Below are 19,846 nucleotides of genomic sequence, written 5' to 3' on the forward strand. Positions count from 1 at the left end.
TGTGTAAGAATCAGGCAATAGGTGGCACATAATTTTTCGCCTTTGGATTTATTTGGTTCAAATATATTCAACACATCTTGAAAACAATCGAAAAGCATTTTAAATTTATTATAAAGCATCAGATTTATCTATATATGCATATGTATACTGCTTATATAGGGCATACGTACGAGAAAATTTTCTCGCCATTCTCCATAGTGCATTTAAACTAAATTTTACATATCAATACCATAAAAAAGCAAACTTTACATACACTTTTGTGGTTATGTCTGGAGGTTATGAGGTATAGACACTTGGACAATGCGTTTTTCCCCTTCATGTGCCACAACTTTTGAACACCGATTCTCAGACAGTCAAGTACTTTTGAAATACTCAACGAACTACTGTGTTCTCAGATATAACTACATTACGCTTTAAATAACCCATAGGTCTAAGGATAAAGAAAATAGAAGAACTAAAACAAAATACGCACTCAAATGAATGACATACACATATATATGTAACAAGTTATCACAATTTCATCGATATGAAAATTAAAGGGTAACATAGAATAACAATAGGATAGAATAGGAGATAATTTTTATGTGTTTTACGTAAAATCGCCGGTTCGTTTTTGACCAGAAATGTGCTTTTTTATTAGGTCTGTTTTGTTATTTTGTTATGCATTTTTGTATAATTTTTCATAGGCATATGCTTAATACTATCCTTAATTACACTGTATCAGTTTACCAATATGAAAATTTGTTTTTATGATAACTGCTAAATACATGTACTTCACACTAGACTATTATACCAACGTTTTTCTACGTATTTGTACCCTTGTATTTAGTCCCTCTACGTTGGAAGAAAATGTATGCGGGAGTAGTGTGAAAAGGCCGATTCTACCGCACTCCCCATTTTCAAGGGGAAATCTTGCATAAAAACCCCAACCCCGACGGTCAGATGCAAACGGACGGCATTCCTATTGAGCATAGGGTTAATACAAGAATTATGGCTTTCGTACCAAGTGGAGACGACTTCATCAGTGAAGATGTCTTTCAGGAAAAGGTTGAAGAGCAGAGTCAGGAAGCTCTGAAATTGAAGGACTTACTCATCGGGGTAATCTACAAGATTATGGAGGTGATAGAGGTGGATGGAAAGCATGGTAAGTCAAAGATCCTCACCTTGAAGGACATACAAGGAGAGAGCACCAATGTATGGGCTTGCCCTACGCTCAACAATGAAAAAAATCCCTTGCAAGGAGCGTACGTTCGGAGCACGGAATTCAAAGTGAGCAAAAAGTCCAAACAGGAATACCTCTCCTACGATCTGGGGAGGAAGTAAAAAAATAACCGAGGGCTAGGGGTATGGGGTTCGAAATTTCCCAATCCAAATTACTGGGCTGGAGATTTTTTTTTTTAGATCACTTTAGACTTTGATCTGGAGAATTCTGGAATGAGTGGGGAGCGAGACGTAGTCGGGCGAGGCGCGATTGGAAGAATAATCCCTATGGCGCATGCGTAGTAAGGTCTTCATTAAAAGTGGTGGTGGAAGGTTTTCACAGCTGCTGCTTTTCGTCGTAGTAGAAGCAAAGACATTTCACAACCCCTGCAAATTCAGATTCACCGATATCATCATCCTGCAGGGCTTTGCTTACTGCATCTTCGATCTTGGATCGGTAGGATCTGGCGATATGCACGGTATCTTCATGCTTTTTACGCTTTTTGCGGATGTGCTTGACTAGCACCGTCAACACCATCATCGCGATGGAATTCACGACGGCTAGTGAGCTCAACGGAATGCATGCCACGGCGCCGCCTATCCCTGTGGCGGCGGTGCTGAGTGTACCGGTGGTGCAAATGACGTTGAGTACGGCACACGCACCCAGAGCAAAAGGTACCGCTTTATCCACTCGTTTATAGGTCTTCGATAGTCGGACGTACTTATGCATTTCGGATTTGAGCTCTCGCTCGATAAATTCAATCCTAGCTTCCCAATAGGATTGCTTCCCAGAGTCTACGGAGTTCATTTATTTATACCTAGAGGAGCATGCCGAGCAGGGGGATGCTTTTGAAGGGGCTATTAGGGCCTAGGATCAGTCCCTTACCATCGTAGAATCGACGTCCGCTCTTCAAGTACAATCCATCGCCGTAGGTATTGGTCAAAGTGCCCGGGTTGAGATACAAGCCACGACCCTGAGGTTTCACGCAGCTCATTTTTCCACCCTTCTTGAGGTACAATCCGGAACCCACGGCCTTTTGGATGGCTGCACTCCCCAAACCGCTCAATGCACCCATGCCCAAAGCAGGTGCACGGTTTTGGCTAGCACGGGTAGCGCAGCAGAAGCGAGACCTGCGTGCATGGGGAGGAATCTGCACGTTATGCCTCGCATGCTTCGGACTCATCTCCAAGACCATACCACCCTTACCACTCTGCAACAGCTTGGTAATGCGCTTGAGCTGGCGGTGAGTGAGGAGCATCTTATACTCACCGGATATGTTTACATGCAGCAATCAAACGCTCACGGGGCAATCCTTCTTTGACGCACGCTGGATCTTCTCTGCCTGACCCTTCGACAAGTAGAGACCGTACTCTTGATAATCCATTTTATTTATACCTCACGCAGATGAAAGCGGATGGTGAGATGCTCCCCTCGCAGATCGATAGGGTGACCGTCTTGATCGGTCAGATACGTCTGCATGCGGTCGACGGTTCTCAGGGTCACGGGTAAGTAGACTAGATTCCTGGGGGTCTGGATGATCTTCATGCCAGGATCAACCGCAGGTAAGAAGCTATGGATGGTGGACTGCTGGGTGCCGTTGACGTACCTGCCGTGGATGATATAACTATTCACTAGGATGCTACTGATTTTGATAATATTGACGATATTCTCATCCTCCGCCTAACCGTTAGTGTCACGGTCGTAGGCATACGTCTGACGCCCAAATCCCAACACGCTGTCGATGCTATTTAGGACGTTGAAGTCTTCTTGATAGTGCCGGGCAAAGGTCAACGTTCCTCTCAGGGTCGCACGATAGGCATCGATAAGGACCTTGTGCTTATTGAGCCGCAGCTGCCGCTGGATCTCATCGTTGATATCGTCGATACCGTAGCAGCCGGTACTCAGCTCGACGGGAAACCAGTTAGCCCCATCATCAGGAGAGTAGCAGAAGGAATTATTACCTACATTAATTTTGGGGATGGAGTAGTACGTCTCCAGATTCACGAGGGTCATCTCGTAAGATTTCTTCTCGTGCAGTTGGAGGGGTGGGTTGAAGCGAGTCAAGATCTGGCTATCGTTCCCAGAGACGATGAAGGAAAACCCATTCTTGGGTTCGGTATTGGTGGCGATTTTCCACAAACGTGAAGCGTCCATTTATCTAACCCTCCTCAGAAGACGACGTTCATCTTCTGACCATCTGATTCGAAATGGAGGATTCGATCGGAGATGACCATTGCGAAGGCTTGGGTAATGTCAGGGACGTTGCGCTCGAAGCCGGCACGGATCTGGATATCCACCGTCGATTCTTTCAACTGCTCGGACTGATGGCTCACGTCGATGACGAATAGGGGATAGAGATCGGGATTGGAGGGATTGATGCCGCCATTGCTCAGCAGACTTTCCTTTCAGGATGGTATTGGCATCCGAATCGCACACCAGGGAGAGCTCGTGCTTGAATCCGTAGACGATCTTATCGTAGTCCTCGGCAAAGCCAAAAACGTGCTTGAGCGGGATGGAGAAGGAAAAGGATCCCTTATTGACTGGCTTGGTGATGATATACCCGTGGCGTGCTGCGAATCCAACGTTATCTGCCTCGGCATTGGTCGTGGAGTCTTTGAACCATAGCTGGTTGAGGCCTTGCGATTTTGGAGAAGTCGTCGAGGTACGTCAGCATTCCTAGCATGGTGGTGGCGATGCCGGGGTCATTGAGGTGCTCGATCGCCGTCGCCATACGCGGTACCATCATTCTTCTGAAGTCGGCCTTCAATAGCTTTCGGCGGGGTGGAGGATGAGATCCTGGGTCTCGATATTAATGCGTATCTCAGCGCCGGCATTATTTAGCTCAATATATGGCTTGAGCCATGGGGATTACCTGAACCCTATGATACTATGGACTTTGACGAGCTTCATGCCCATCGATAGGTAGAGTTTGAGATTTCGATAGTGGAGAGCATATTTTTTGCGCTTGCCTAGATGAGGCACGAGCTTGTGCACCTTGCCGATCTCCACGTTCTCAGGCGCGAGAGGGTAGTCATTATGGGCGTCGTGAAGATCCTGCGGGTATTCGAGGTATCATTCTACCATGGCGCCATATTCGTGGTAGTCGGGATACTTCAGGATCTCTTCGATCTACTCCGGCTCCATCCACTAGAAATCTCCCGTGGGAAGGGGCTGTGCCATCACCCAACCGTAGAGGTTGTTGGCATCGAGATAGGTGAGATATTTTGTGGGCTGGGAGCTATCGTAGTCGACCATGTAGGAATTGTTAGCCTTGCCGTGGCGGTTAGGAAAGATCATGGCGACGCCCCCTTTTGTTGCCCTCTCGAACATCATCAGCATATCCGAATCGGAGAGCAGCTCCAATCTGACCCCGGTGATTTTGAGGGCGGCGTCGTAGGCTAGCCCGGGAGACGTAAAGAAGTGGGCAGGGGCTCGTCGCTCATCACCATCGGCTTCTTCTCCTTGCATATCTTGCTGATCGTCTGCACTTCCTTCTCCATGTATTGGACGAACTGCTTGGCCGCATCCTCACCGCAGTAAACATCTGCTTCTTGTGGTTGTGGAAGGCTATGGTGGATCCTTCTTCCGGCATCTCGATCCTGACGGCATCCTTCTGATTGCAATATTCCATATGCTCATCAAGGAGGTCCTGCCTGGAGAAGTGGGAAAGGCATCTGCGGCAGAAGAAGAGCTCATGACCATGCTCTGAGATTTGTGAGCTCAAAAGGCGTTATAAGCTCTTGATCCAGCAGCAATGTTGCTTGTTTTTGCGGGTTAGGGAGAGAACATCTACGTGAGTGGGGCCTGTATTCTTAGATATTCTGAGGGGGTAAACCTGGAAATCCTCTTCGTCATCCTCACCCTTCTTTACGCCGTCGAAGCCAAAGACGTTGATGGAGGCATTCTACATATCCAATTTATCGATCGCCTTGAGCGAGACTGGGAAATCGATGCCTTCGAATTTTAGCTTATCCCCCCATCTCTTCTACTGAGCTCCGCGGTTTGCTGACTTCTGATCAACTTCGATATTGTGAAGCGCTGATAGCACCGCCCACTGGAAGTAGCGATCATCCTCATTTTTCACATTGACGATCGCCTTCTTTTTCATGAGAGCCGATGTGAGTGGTATGAAGGAGCTACCCTTGAGTGGCTTGAATTGGTCGAGATAGATTTCTAGCTTATTGATGCTGCTGAAAGTCCATCCGCTCCCTTCGCGCATTTAACTAGCCATACTTTCCCTGATCTTCCCCATCATGGAGGCGATCTCCAATTCGAGGTTGTCAGATTCCACGATCATTGTCGTTCGTGATCTGAAGGGAGTGGTGATGTGGATATTCTCTCGGTCACGAAGCTCGTTTTCACCATCTCCACTAGGAGCACTAAGTGCACCTTCAAACCCTTCTTTCGGGTGAGAGCATCTGAGATGGTGGTGGAGATGGTGCTTCGACTTACCTTAGGAAACGTGGCCACGTCATGCGGCTTCAGAGGTTCGATGATGACCGTGCCAAATACACCATTCAGCGCTTCCCTCCTATCGGTGACCTTGATCTCATCCTCCACCGGGGCGCTTCTGATGTTCTCTTCCACCAGCTGGAGTAGATTGCCTCTCTTGAGCTGGGAGTACTTGGTGAGACCACGGTTCTTTGCTAGCGCTTTGAGCTGCTTCTTGCTAAAGACTTCCTGGCGGACAAATTTACGGGTGGTTTTCTCCTCAATGAGCTCCACCAAGGCCTCCTTATTCTTCCTACTGACCCCCTCAGACCCTCATCCTTAGCTATTTGACGGAGGGTCTTCGTGGTCTCTTTCACCACCATCTTACCCTCGACTGGGATGACCTCCTCCTGCTGGCGTGGTTGCTTGCTATGCCTCCAGCAGAGACCATCCTTGCAGAATTGTCCTTTCTTCCTCTTGAGTGGGACGTTGCAAGTGGTTTTCTGCTCCCCTGGTTGATGCTCAAAACGCAGCTTCATTGACTACGCAACGCAATTTTGGCACAGCTGGGTATGCTCATCCATCTGCGTCACGTTGGGGGTATTGCAGCACTGCTACTGCCTTTGGGGGGTTGGGGTTTTTGGACGAGGGTGCGGAGGCGGCACTCTTGAGAATCGATCTGGGCTGGGTGGGAGTTGGGAAAGACTGATCCAGGTCAACCTGGTATTCTGCGAAAAAGTCAGAATAGCGATCCATGTCTACACTACGGAATGTCATCCTTTTATTTATTTCAATCTGGGTCACACCTCTCTTTAAGATGTTCTTATCCACGTCCCCACTATCCTCTGGGGCGACCTGACTTATTCTCTGTACGAAAGCCATAATTCTTGTTTTTACCCTATGCTCAATTGGAATGCCGTCCGTTTGCATCTGACCGTCGCGGTTGGGGTTTTTATGCAGGATTTCCCCTTGCAAATGGGAAGTGCGGCAGAATCGGCCTTTTCACACTAGTTGCGAGATTGCCAATGTGATCAAGACTTTTCCATGCCAAATAAATTATTTGCACAAAAACACGATAATACTGTCTGGTGCTTTATCTACATGCCCTATATGATAACCACATACAGATATAGTAACCTCACACATTATTTACTCAAACGCGATCTTCAAATATTTATGTGTTGTTTAAATGTAGTCGTGTGTGATAACAATATCGGTTTACCACATTTACATACTACACAAGTTCAATTTTCTAAAAATCTCGTTTCGCTTATCGTACGGATTTAAGAAATTACCTTGTTTCATGATGGCGACGGTAAGGAGAAATTACATAGGATTGATAAGTCATTATTCGTGAGAGTTGAGCTTATTTTTCTTGAGATTGGTGATTTGTAAGATAGATATTATATTTGCCTTATCTCTGTTTTAGAATAATTCTTTGTGTTGGGTATTAAATGAAAAAAACAGACATTGACTGAAAGGCAGTGTTACTTTTTAAATTATTACAAACCCCTTTATTTTAACATCAATATATCATTTATTACAAACATAAAATTCCTTATGACTTTTGCAATGCTTGAAGTTCTATTTTTCTTTCTTTCTTTCTTAACCAAACTGATTTAACATGAATGAAATAAAATATATATTGTTTTCTCGGTATTCTAAGATAGCGTACTCTCATTTTCAATTATTCATCCATCTTGTCCGGACAGAACTTAGATTGGTGAATGGGTTAGTCTTATGTTAAAGGACATGTAGTTTATGGTAAAAAGTAATGCACGCAACCTATATTTTAATCTCTAAGTGTTTTAGAAAGAGGAAGTGGATTATCAAATACATTCAGTTAGAGTAGAATTAACAACTTGTAGAGCAACACAAAGTGTATATTTCCGGTCGACAAATCCAAAACCATAAATGATTCATTGCAGTAGAAATTTAAGTTTGCTAAATATAATACATTAATGAGATTGTCACCAAACGTTTAAGACATTTTTTGCAGGATAATTATGTTTTCAAAAGCAACTACATGATGATATCACTACTGCACAGTACCGAGAATAAGTCTGTCATGTAAATACATGTGCATCAGTAAGAATACAGTGATTCTATGTTGAAATAAATATTTTTATGTTTTTTGACATGGTTGGTTGTACTTTTTTTCTTTTTTTTCTGTACGTTATTATAAGATGAACCTTGGGGTCGTTACAGTTAATCGTATTAATGTCTTCCAAACTAAATAGCAACCACCACCATATGAGAAAGGACAACCAGCACAGTATGGTCCTCCACCTCCACAAGATGGTTATGGAGCGCCGCCTCCTCAAGGGGGTTATGGACCACCACCTCCACAAGGGGGATATGGTCCACCACCACCCCATGGAGGATATGGTCCACCACCGCCTCATCCAGGATATGGCTATGGTAAGAGTCGAATTAATCGTAATATGTATTGTTAAAGTTCCTGTTTATTTTTTTTATTATTTATTTGGCAGTTTTCATCTGTCATTTATGTTGTTGTCTGTCTTTATGTAGACTAAAAGCCCAGAAATAACCTTATTTACATACCTCAGACCAGGCGAAACGAACAAAATAACTTGTTTGCAGATGACATCCTTTTAAGTATATAAATCTCTCGTGGTGCATTTGTGTGGAAATGACGAGTTTTCGTTATATAGCTGTTAACTTAACCTTGCTTTCAGCTCCACCACCACCAATGCAACAACAACAACAACAACAACAGACAACAGTTGTAGTTGCAGGGGGTCAACCTACAACAACGATCGTACAAACCAAAGAAAGGTATATATTTGTAACAGTGAAGCCTGAATAAATTATTTTAACGGACAATCTTGTGTATACCATATTATTTTTGACGATTTAAGTTTAATTTTGGATGAAGATAGGTAATTTTGGACGATATGGATCAATACTGTTACTGTTATAATTAAGTTGACTCTTTTTGTAAGGATGATGCTGCGACGTAAAAAAATGTTTCAAAAGTACCCAAGAGTACCGATATATTTGTCACTTACGATTCCTTAATTGTATATAATGTTTCCTTTTTTGTAGGTTTTCAGATAAGATTTGTCTTAATCTCATCATTACCTTATTTTTCCCTGTCTGGATCATTGTTTGGATAATAATGGTAAGAATTGGGGATCGGAAGTGGATAATGATACTTGTCACCCATTTTATCTTTAAAACATTCTAACACAGTATCAGATTGATAACTATTCTGATTATATAATGACAGTTGCAATGTACAAAATACAATAAATTTGTAATATCACCCCTTCTCGCATAATAGCATGACCAGGAAGAATGGCAGTTGCAACTGTTACACGAAATTGTGAGTTTATCTTAAATTTCATTATAGTAATAAACAAACATTCAAGATAAAATGTAATCTTTGAGCTCATAACCTCAAATACTGAAAATAACATTTTTTATCGAATGTTAACAGGAAACCAGGACTTTAAATATATAAAATACTAGTCAAATTAATATCATGCACGGTATGGAGTAAGGTAAATTTATCAAATAATTATTTATATATGTACATGTACTCATCAAATTAGAAAAACCCTAAAAAATCATTAATTCTATGAAATGAACATCCAGAGAGAGAGTAATCAAGGGAACCAAGGTTATAGCGGTAATCAAAGAGTAATCAAGGGAACCAAGGTTATAGCGGTAAGAAGTCACAAGTTGACAACAACAAACTTTTTCCTTAAAATTATCACGAGAGTAGGGAGCTTCTCTGGTCAACATATTTAGTAGTATTTTAATCAAATAATCAGGCAGGAGGCGATTCATGCATGCTAAAAATCCGCCAAATTCACTTTTATATCTAAATATGGTAAACAACAAAACACTTATCCAATCAAGTCATGTCCAAATAAAATCTGTCAAAATAGAAATTGCACCAACGAAATGGTGGGTAACATCTGACGAAATAGATATTATACCACCGAAGTAGCTGGTACCGCAATAGTCCAGACTTGGTACAGGCATATCAAACAAAATGGTGAAGAAGTTACAACCTACATACCAAATCTTAGTTAGTCATTCTGTTGTTGCACTTTCGAGATAAAAAAAATATGTAGATTGTGTATGAGACAAGAGTTATCAATCAAAATTTGGTTGAGTTCAGTGGAAATTGAATGCATGTTTTTTTTTATTCAAAAATACAGAATGAACCACTTTAACGTAAAAATGTAGCATATGTACGGAAAAACATCGTATCATCGGTGGGTTCGTCCACACCATGAATCAATTCTTCAATTCGCACCATCTGATCTTTATATTGATTGGTGCTTAAGTATTATTTATGTTTAAAGTTGTTCATTCCAGAGTTGGCCAAACTTAGTATGGAGTTGTATTCTTATACATTGTTTTGTATTGCAGTCGCTCCCATAAAACGAAGGAATTTCTTTGTTAAAATCTTGTAATATGCATGTTTTGAGGAGAAACTTCTCTTGTAACGTAGGTTTGGATAAAAATCAATCGCACCTTGTAGTACTAAATTACGAGTTCTCTTTGTAAGTGATCACAACATCAGAAATAAATCTTTGTCCTTGTATTTTTAAAAGTTGTAAACGATTTAAACTTAGTTTATTTTTTATTTAAGGTTTAAAAAATCCATCTAAGTTGATGTCATTCTACGGGTGAACATGAATACATTATACAATATTACGGATGTTTCTAAATTTTGTAAAAGGAAAGAAAATTAGCAGAACAACAAATCATGTTTGGTAAAATCCGAAATATGTTCCTGTAGATCTTAGACTTGACATACAATGACACCTTATAACTGCAATCGGGATGGGGAGGGGAGGGGGGTTGCTAGAGTTGATATACAATGACACCTTAGAACTGCAATCAGGATGGGGGGGGGGGTTGCTAGACTTGACATACAATGACACCTTAGAACTACAATCGGGATGGGAGGTTGCTAAATTATAAGATATATTTAAGGTTTCATTTCAGATGATTTGAAGTAATCTGTATTTTGTTTTTAATTTCAGTGCATTGTGGAGTAGGAAGGAGTTAAATTCGTCCTTTGCATTTGTCCTTAAAACCGTGTGACAATGCAAAATTTCGTGACTTTAAAGTTCATATTCAATTTTGGATTTTTTAATTGTTTATGTTATATATATATCTGATTTTTTTTTTAATGGTTTGAATAAATTTTTATTTCATCGTTGTTTTATGGAAGGCAAATGATTTTAGTTTTACTGATGGTCCAGTCCATGTGTACCTGTTTTTCATCACAACACACGGCAGTTGCTAATAGCAACATACGCGATCATAGCAATGACAACTTAAGATACCCAAGAAGCAATGCTTTTGTTGGTGTTTTAAAAAGGATATTACAAAAGGTAAACACGTTAGTCCAGTCAAAAGATTTTTTTAATTTAAACAAAAATTGCAACAGAAAACAGATATACATATTTACATTCCATACTGAGTATTACATGCCAAAATCTGTATCACATGCCGTATCAACACAAGACTCCTATGTAAACCCACTTAGGGACATTCGTCCGCAGGGTAATATAAGTAAAGGGTTGATATCGCATCAGATACAGATTTTGACATGTCATGTTCATTAAATCATATATTTTAATTTACTTCAAGTGTGTACTGTGTAGGGTGTGATATAAGGTATGCAATATAGGTTTAGGGGTGTGATATAGGGTATGTAATGTAGGTCTAAAGGTGTGATATATGGTATGCCATATAGGTTTAGGGGTGAGATATAGGGCATGCCGTATACATGTAGGTCTAGGGGAGTGATATACAGTATATGCTGTACATACATGTATGTACAGTGTATGCCTAAGGGTGCGATATAGTCCAACGGTGTGATATAGGGTATGCAATATACATGTAGGTCTAAGGGTGTGATATACAGTATGCCATATAGGTCTAGAGGTGTGATAAACATGTACATTTGTACAGTATGCAATATACGTGTAGGTCTAGGGGTGTACGAAATAGGTTTAGGCTTGTGATTTAGGGTATGCGCTATAAGTCTAGGGGTGTGATATAGGATATGCGATATAGCTCTAGGGGTGTGATATACAGTATGCAATATAGGTATAGGGTGTGATAAAGGGTATTGAAATCACGTCGGCCACAATGATAATGATTGAAAATTTGAGAATGGGGCAATTTCTTATACAATCAAAATGTAATCAAATCAATAAGCGGGGACTCTTTATACTCTAAAAGTTTATTTGGCTACATATATATACTTGATTTTTACTAGATATCCCCCTTTTTGATAGATCAAGATCAACTGCTGAATGTGATAAATATGCCACATGGCCTCATTTCATCCCAGTCTAATTCAGATTAGATTTTAATTGCTCCCCCTTTTTTCTTTGCCATATGACATCATGTGACATAGTAAAAAAGGAGGCATTATTACATAGAAAAAAAGGGGGCATTATTAAGATATTGACTTTCATTCTTACCTTTGAAACAGACATTGTTTATGTCTCTGCTTTGAAATCATACTAATTTAACAATTCCATAATTCGAATGTTTATTTTTTAAATACTTCATATTGTTTGCAACATGTATGTTTATTCATGTACATGTACACATTGCCGGCATACTATGTGTATAAAATATAAAACAACTTGAAAACTCTTAGCATGTGTAAAAATATATTTTTTTATCAAAATTGTTCAAAAAATATCTGTAATTTACAAACACTAGAACACTTTCTCAAGCCTTCAGGACCAATCTGGCAGGGACTGATCCACACACTTTGAAAATGAGGGATGGCAGCCTGGGTTCCTAAGAAAAAGCGGGTACTAAGTCATTATTTGCCATTTTTGTCAACTTTACACATGAAAATTACAAATTTTCCCATGAAAAGGAGGGATGCCAACCCCTTGCACCCTCACTGTATTCATAAACATTAAAACTATACTTACATTTTTGTACATCACAAAAAGCGTATGTTGCAGCTCCGAAAATCCAATATTAGGAGTTCCCGACATTCTCAATAACATAGCAAGATCGAGGATTTTTATAGTCATGATAGTAGTCTATATTTAACTTATATTGGTAAGATTGACATTTTCAAACCTAAATGGCCCATTTTGTAATCGTAGACATTAACAATATACTAAAAACTCAAAAAGTGTATATTGCATGTCCAAAAATCCGTTTGTTATTAAAAGCTTTCGACATCTTCTTGTGAATGTTTAACCAAAACCTCGAAAAACAGATTGAAAATCCGAAAATCTCAATAAAACACGTTTTTGGGTGGTATAATTGCTCACTGTGTTATTTATACACACTTGCAAATAAGTTTTTTTCAGTATTCCAACACTTTCTAGCCACCTGACGAAATTCTGTAATAATCAATATGGCGTCAGTACTTTGAAATTAGTCACTTGTCCTTCCGATGCAATATTGATTATTAGAGACTCTCTAAGGGTAGAAAGTGTTGAAATATACATAAAAACATTTTTTTCACAAAAAAACTTCATAATTGAATATTTAAATAATGTAAGAAGCAATTATATAACAAAAAGACGTGTTTTATTGAAGTTTTCAGATATATACACCCGGTTTTCGGTTTTTCCATGTAGTTTTCCGAAAAGAGACACATTTTCGGTTATTGGAGGTACCGTGTTTGACCTGCGTCTGGTCAATTAGAAAAAAATAGTCCTGCTCGCTAAGACATCCAAATAGACTAAAATGAGCGCATAATCATAGAAATATTTCAATTCAACAAATATTACAAAAACTTTAATGTCATAATACTTCCATCTCTTACGAAAAAATAAAACATCACATATCAAACTTGACACGGGTGTGTGAATAATTGAATGATCGGCGGTGGAGCGATATAGTAACGTAAACTTTGCAAGGTGGAAAAGGGGGTGGGTAAAGAGAACAGACCGCGGAATATCTAGGCGGGGGCTCATGGATCGATTACCATTTTCTGGCACTTTAATTGCTGTTATAAGAAATATTTTTCATGAGACTCAGTTTGAATTTTGACCAGACAATCCTGACTTGGGACAGGTGTAAAAAAGTAAATGCAACAGGCAGACGGACATACCCCACCGAAACAGAGAACGTGACTCGAAGATCCTACAAAACAAACATACATCTTTCATGCAATAAATATCTTTATTTTATACCTACAAGATTGAAGTCATCACTATATATACAGAAGTTTTATGGTTGTCATCATGAACTCGTGGATCGTTACGGTGTATCCATCTGCACCATGAAAACCGATTTGTTTGACGTGTCATAGTTTTACTTTCCTCTTTCGTCTACCCCGGACTTGACTTTTTATAAGCAATTTGGCGAGGTTTTTTTCTAGAAAAGCAGAGGACGCATACCCTACCAGTGCACCCGATCCATGCTTCCAGTTTTTAGTGGAGTCCATGTTGCTCATTTACTTTTGTTACTTTGTATGTATCATTTTAGTTACTTATGTTCTTTGCAGTGTTTGTCTGTTTTACATGTCTGGTCTTTGTCCCTGGATTACATTCTTTTGATTTCCGTTATAATCTTGGATCCCTTGATTACTCTTTCATATCTGTATTGGGCAATGATCCATTTGTTGCATTTCTCCGTCTAATGAATAAATTAATGGAATGGGGTTAACATAGATCTCATTTTTATTACATCGATCCATACATATCCATACATGGTAAGTTAATTATAATGGTGAACTTTTCCCCATTTTTCTATCATTACACAGACTTATATATGTTAGGAAAAGGTGTGGAGAAAAACCTTCTTTTTTTTCTTTTTTGCCATTTTGAACTTTGTGCAATATATATAACTTAAAGAAAGTAAATCAAGAAACACACGCGGATTTAAATCCGTAATTCCGGTGATTTGGATGACATTTCATAATTTTATGAGAATACATGTATAACAGGAATGGGAATTGTTGGCGTACAAGAAAACATATCATTATGTCAAGGAAAGAACAACCAAACCTAGATGAATTAGTATTTAAAATCAAAAGGTACCACCTTAGACCTGTATTATCTACAACAAAAGACGTTATTTATTTTTGCTGATTTTTCGATGCGTACGCAAGACTTAGTGCGTTTTTGCGTATAGGGAGCTACGCCCCTGGAAACGAATGCACAAAATCCGCCTGGAAGCTATTATGTAAATAAAATAGCATTTTCCCACTCTCAAGTCACTTATTTTATAGTGAGATCCAGGTTAACCAAAAACGTTGGATCTCTATGCGCATTTAACAAAAAAAAACCTTCAATTAAGAATCACGCTAAAAATCCTTCAAAATATCCAACTTTACCTGTACATATATCATGTGATCTAGCTAACTGTCATATGATTAAGCACCTGGCCACCCGTGTGATATACACTGAAACCCTAAATACACTGTAGCAAGTGGAGTAGATATATTAATCAAAAAGCTTTATGCCAAAGAATGAAATAAAGTCTGAAGTTATCTTTGATCAGATGTCGATTTTACTATAGCCAGTGTCATGAACATGCACGCATGTACGCGAATGCACTTAATTACTTTGAACCATGTCACTATCCTTTAAAATTATAGATTTATAATGGATCTAATATTTGAATCTAATAGTTATCAATATTTGTTTGCTCTAATATCCGTATAAATCTCCTCGATAAAAGATTATGATTTACTTTTGCGTTGAATGTAATACAAGAATGAGATGCTGTAAAGCTCGTATGATCATTAGTATTTATAAAGAAACCTGCACCATGCTGTCTAAAGATAATTTTGTTTGTAATTAATGTCGCAACGCATTTGATTCCCTTATGCGATCCGGCAAAGGTGGAAACACTGTTATAATATCAAGCGAGAATAAAGCTTTTTGCTCGCTCCTACTTTTATTTTGAAAGTAGGAAATTTAAAAGCCATTTGCTTTGTTTGCCTGTAAAAAATCCAGGCTTAGTGTATTTAGATATTGCAATGATTAAGCACAGTTCTATATAACAAAGTTCTTTAAAGACTGCATTCTCTTTCCGGAAAAAAATTATGTCAAAACTTATATGATCCGAGAGCGTTTCCCCACTCTAACTATTTGAGAGTACGCCAATTTGAAGAGTGTTTCCTCCTCTACTTGTCACTTTATATGTATAGCAGATAGCGTAAAACATAAAACTGAAGTGTAATTATTTTTTTCCTTTATTCAACATAAAATAGTTGAATTTGAAAAACTTATAAATGAAAATAAATTTTCTCTTTTGATTTGGTTAAAAACGAAGATGAAACAAATTGTTTTAATTGTAAAAAATGGAACAATTTTGAGTTTATTAAAGAGTGATTATTTCATTTCTACATGTAGGCGACTACAGCGCCTTATGTACCCTCATCTTTTGAGGATTTTGATCGACTTCTTTCTTTATTTGGTCATACTTGTATAGATTAGAACTCAAATACCTTTCGTTGTAACATGGGACTCAGCCATTTTTGCACTGAATTTTGGATGTGTTGGAATATTTTTTCCACAGTGGGGGTGAGGGGGGGTTGTGATCACGCCAAAGTATTTAAACCAACCTGTCCCAAGAAATAAATGTCTGGCCTATTAGTGTTTCGTTCTAACATTTAATTTATTTTCATGTTACTCGAGTACATATTGGCAACTCATTCGCTGTACCTGTTTTATAATGGTGTTTTGTGCCAACTGCAGCCTGCCCTGTGGTGCGAGTTCATTGATGACCAATAGGTGACCTTGGGCTGACATTCTCATTCCGGTGGGGTTGTTGTCGCTTTGATATATTTACCATACCTACTCTCGTTATATGTTGCAGAAAAAAGTAATACTTTGCTAATTTGACTAAACTATATAGAAGATGTTATTTGTTGAGTAACTCATTAAAGATACACAGTCGTCCTAAAGACAGATAAATACACTGTCTTCCTTATCGGCCAGCTTTGTGCTTTACGAATGTATTGAACTAATCAATTATATAAGACTAAAGGACCGTCGTAGTTTGCACTACCATAAGTTCTTTGATATGAATAATTTGAATATCAAATGAAACATTTTTTATTTAAACAGTCAACGGACGGACGATCTCCTGTGCAGAGGAGAGGAAATTTAATTTTTGAAATTAGTATTGTACATCTGAAAGAGTTTAGTGCATAGAATAATAGGAAACCCAGAAAACTAGTACGTTATAATAAGGAGGGGGTAGTTAGGGATGCGGAGGAGATTGGTGAACAGTAGCACAGTTGATGTTTCATAGTCAAGGTGCCTTTGCCCTTTGTAATCCTGACGACATCATGTAAAATATTGCCATACTCACACGCTTATTCATCCAAACAAAAGAGTTAGTATATGACAGTTATTGCCAAAAAAACTCATTTTATTCCATTCAAGTCAACATTTATCAGGAGTTAAAAGCAGATGAAGCTTAAGACAAAGAGGAAATACATCAGATATAGTACGACATTATTCAAAAAACTTCTTTTAACCACAGTAAATCGCAGAAACAAATGCTTCAATCGTTCTTAAAGAGCAATGAACTGCAAACAAAGCATTATAGTTTCTGGTTGCCCAGTCACAAACGTAACAGGATTTTAAATTTTCATGACGTCGATAGCTTCTGTTTAAATTCGTTGTTAAACTCGTTTTTTTTTAAATGAGTAATAATTACTGTGTTTACATTGAAATAGAGTTTTATGGAAAACTTGCTGATAACTAAAATCTATATCCAACTATATAATGATACATATTCTTTTTTCTGCCCGGCTTTTAGCTGTACCTCTGGCTCTGTTTTTTTTTCTGTCCGGCTTTTAGCTGTACTTCCGGCTCTGTTTTTTTTTCTGCCCGGCTTTTAGCTGTACCTCTGGCTCTATTTTCTAGGTATTTAAGCATTTTTTCCTCAACTGTCGAAAAATTCCATTTCCCTTCCATATGGCGTTCTAAATAAGTGTTGAGTTGATGCAACAATTTTAAAAAAGATTCTGTGTCATTTTCATCTGATTCTTTTATGTGATGGAAGATAGAAATTAAAATATAGGCCAAACTTGCTTGTGCTTGATAAAAACGAGATTTTTCATCATCTCTCCCTACCATTGAATATTTTTATCCGGCCTAAATATATATGAAAGGAACCGATCCTCAGAACATTTTCGCAAATACTCATACACTTGTATTGTACATGAGCCTAAGGAAAGATATTCTGAACATTTAAGACGAAAACAATGGTGAAGAATTGCATTTTTCAGCACAAAAGAGTCAAAGCAAAGTGCAGACACAAGATGGCCAACGTATTTTAATATTTTGTAGCATTTTATGTGGTGATCACTCATATCCAATACCATATGAAGCTCGACTCTACCGAACGATATTTGAGAACGAAAATGACTTGAATAAATGGTACATTTTTTCGGAACAACATGACAACCATCTTTTTGAACGTATTTATGCAAATCTTTGGGGACATCGTGGAGAATTTCGACCATTGAACAGTCAGGTACTTGAATACAAGGCATAATATCAATGCTTATTAAGTCTGACATTATATCTGAAGGGCTTTCCCAACTACACGTCAGGTATCTAGAACTTGTTCCTATAAGTTGAAGATTTCCGTTCTCCCTTGTAATTATTTCTTTTACACTTTCATTATGCTCCGACCTAATTCCAATGTCGAAGTATTTCGAAAAGGTTAGAACGGAAGAGTCATTCAAGTTGCTGGCAAACAAAAACTTTCCGTCTTGAACAAACGCTAGCCAGTGATCTTCGAATTTTGGTTTCAAGATTACACAACCAGGACAGCTTTTCTCTAGTTCAAATTCCTTATCTGATGACGCGGCATCCCATATTGCCATAAAATCAAACTCGTCGGGATTTAATATTTTCGCCCCCTCGTAAAAACCACCTGTTGGTAACATTGTTGGAAAACACAGTCTATGGTCTCGATCAAACATCTTTTGAAAAACAACCTGAATCATCTCATGAATGGCTGATTCCAAATCATCTATTTCGTTTTGATTTAGAAGTTGAAAAGGGCATTTGACATCATGTAGATCCTGCAAGAAATGCTCTAATACCATGTTGGCTGAAATTTTGATAATCGAACCTGTTAAAAGAGGTGATATGTTAGTGCAATCATAATACAACTTTTTGTTTCATAGAAAAATATCTATAATGTCACATAATTAATTATAAATTAGAACTAACGATGATGTAGCTAGAATTAGTTTGACAAATCTTTTTTAAGGATTCCTTTGTTCGTCAAACAAAATAAAAACAAACAACCGTCTTGTTTTCGTCATTGACATTTTAAATTTGTATTCCATTTTTAAACTGCATTGCTTGCTTTGTTATTGCATGTGTCAGATCAATGCCAATGGTTAAGTACAGAGATAAATAGTAGAAATATCACATTGTTTATATTGTGTAACTTTCGTTTTGACACTCGAGTTATTTCGTAACAGTATTTTAGATCGTTATTTTAACAGAGTTGCATTACACAAAGCATGCAGAATTAACAGACTGTCTAAAGCTTTCAGAAAGCACAGCAGTACTTAACTTATATTGTTATTGCATGTAGTACTGTGAAAAAAAGGGTACCGTTCTTCTTTCGAAACATGCAGAACAGGGGATATAACTCAACTTGAAATTCAGTCATGTGAGAAATACTAAACATGTGATTATAATAAATAGATGGGCTTTGACTTCTGGTTATATTAATAGACAAAATTAAAATGAATTATTTTTCTACTTTGCTTCGTTGTCTGTAGATAATTTTGTCAAAGTCAAGATAGTTCTTTTTAAATCGAACTATTGACGATTGTCTATAACCATAAACTAGAGTAGTGGGTTGTACATACTTTTTACACTACTGTAAATCCTACCTTTAAACAGCAACCTGTAGTTAGCATACTTTATCTCTGTCTATTTTTTCTTCCATTTGTTTCTTTCAATTCAATAATAACCGTACGTTGATGGCAAATTACAGTGAAACCAATACATAGCAGGCACTTGCACTTGATACAACCTCTTACATACAATTTTCGACTGACGTTTCGGAGATGTCAAAAATAATATTATTCTACTATTGATTTACAGATTAAACGTCTTGGTAACGTTGCGTCAAAATAAAGGGTTTTATGGTGCACTTTTTTCTAACTCCCTTTAATCATAGATTGTCTAAAACTAGGCCAGAATGAAAATGTCCCTCTTTGGACTCTGTGCTTGTCATCTATAC

At 38.3% G+C, this 19,846-nt stretch overlaps 1 protein-coding gene and 1 pseudogene across 4 annotated transcripts; one reads left to right on the forward strand and one right to left on the reverse strand.

Moving 5' to 3' along the window:
- The first annotated feature begins 6,787 nt into the window (after positions 1-6,787).
- Positions 6,788-10,834, forward strand: LOC148624658 (uncharacterized). Of its 3 annotated transcripts, XM_088567455.1 has the most exons (6): positions 6,788-6,947; positions 7,873-8,053; positions 8,332-8,431; positions 8,702-8,777; positions 8,940-8,981; positions 10,660-10,834. In XM_088567455.1, the coding sequence occupies exons 1-6, from the start codon at positions 6,936-6,938 to the stop codon at positions 10,672-10,674; spliced, it is 426 nt and encodes a 141-aa protein (XP_088423581.1). In that variant the 5' UTR covers positions 6,788-6,935; the 3' UTR covers positions 10,675-10,834. The 3 variants fall into 3 exon arrangements, with proteins under 3 accessions (XP_088423581.1, XP_088423583.1, XP_088423582.1); XM_088567457.1 differs by lacking the exon at positions 8,940-8,981; XM_088567456.1 differs by lacking the exon at positions 8,702-8,777.
- A 6,141-nt stretch (positions 10,835-16,975) lies between these two features.
- LOC148624659 (uncharacterized) lies at positions 16,976-19,256 on the reverse strand (annotated as a pseudogene). The gene is made up of 2 exons (XR_015919725.1): positions 19,210-19,256; positions 16,976-18,715 (listed from the first exon to the last, which is right to left on the reverse strand). The product of XR_015919725.1 is annotated as an uncharacterized LOC148624659 (transcript).
- Between the last annotated feature and the right edge of the window lie 590 nt (positions 19,257-19,846).

Source organism: Perna viridis, chromosome 2 (genome assembly GCF_037379345.1).
Source record: "Perna viridis isolate PV_CMFRI_1.1 ecotype Kerala chromosome 2, ASM3737934v1, whole genome shotgun sequence".
Classification (NCBI taxonomy): domain Eukaryota; kingdom Metazoa; phylum Mollusca; class Bivalvia; order Mytilida; family Mytilidae; genus Perna; species Perna viridis.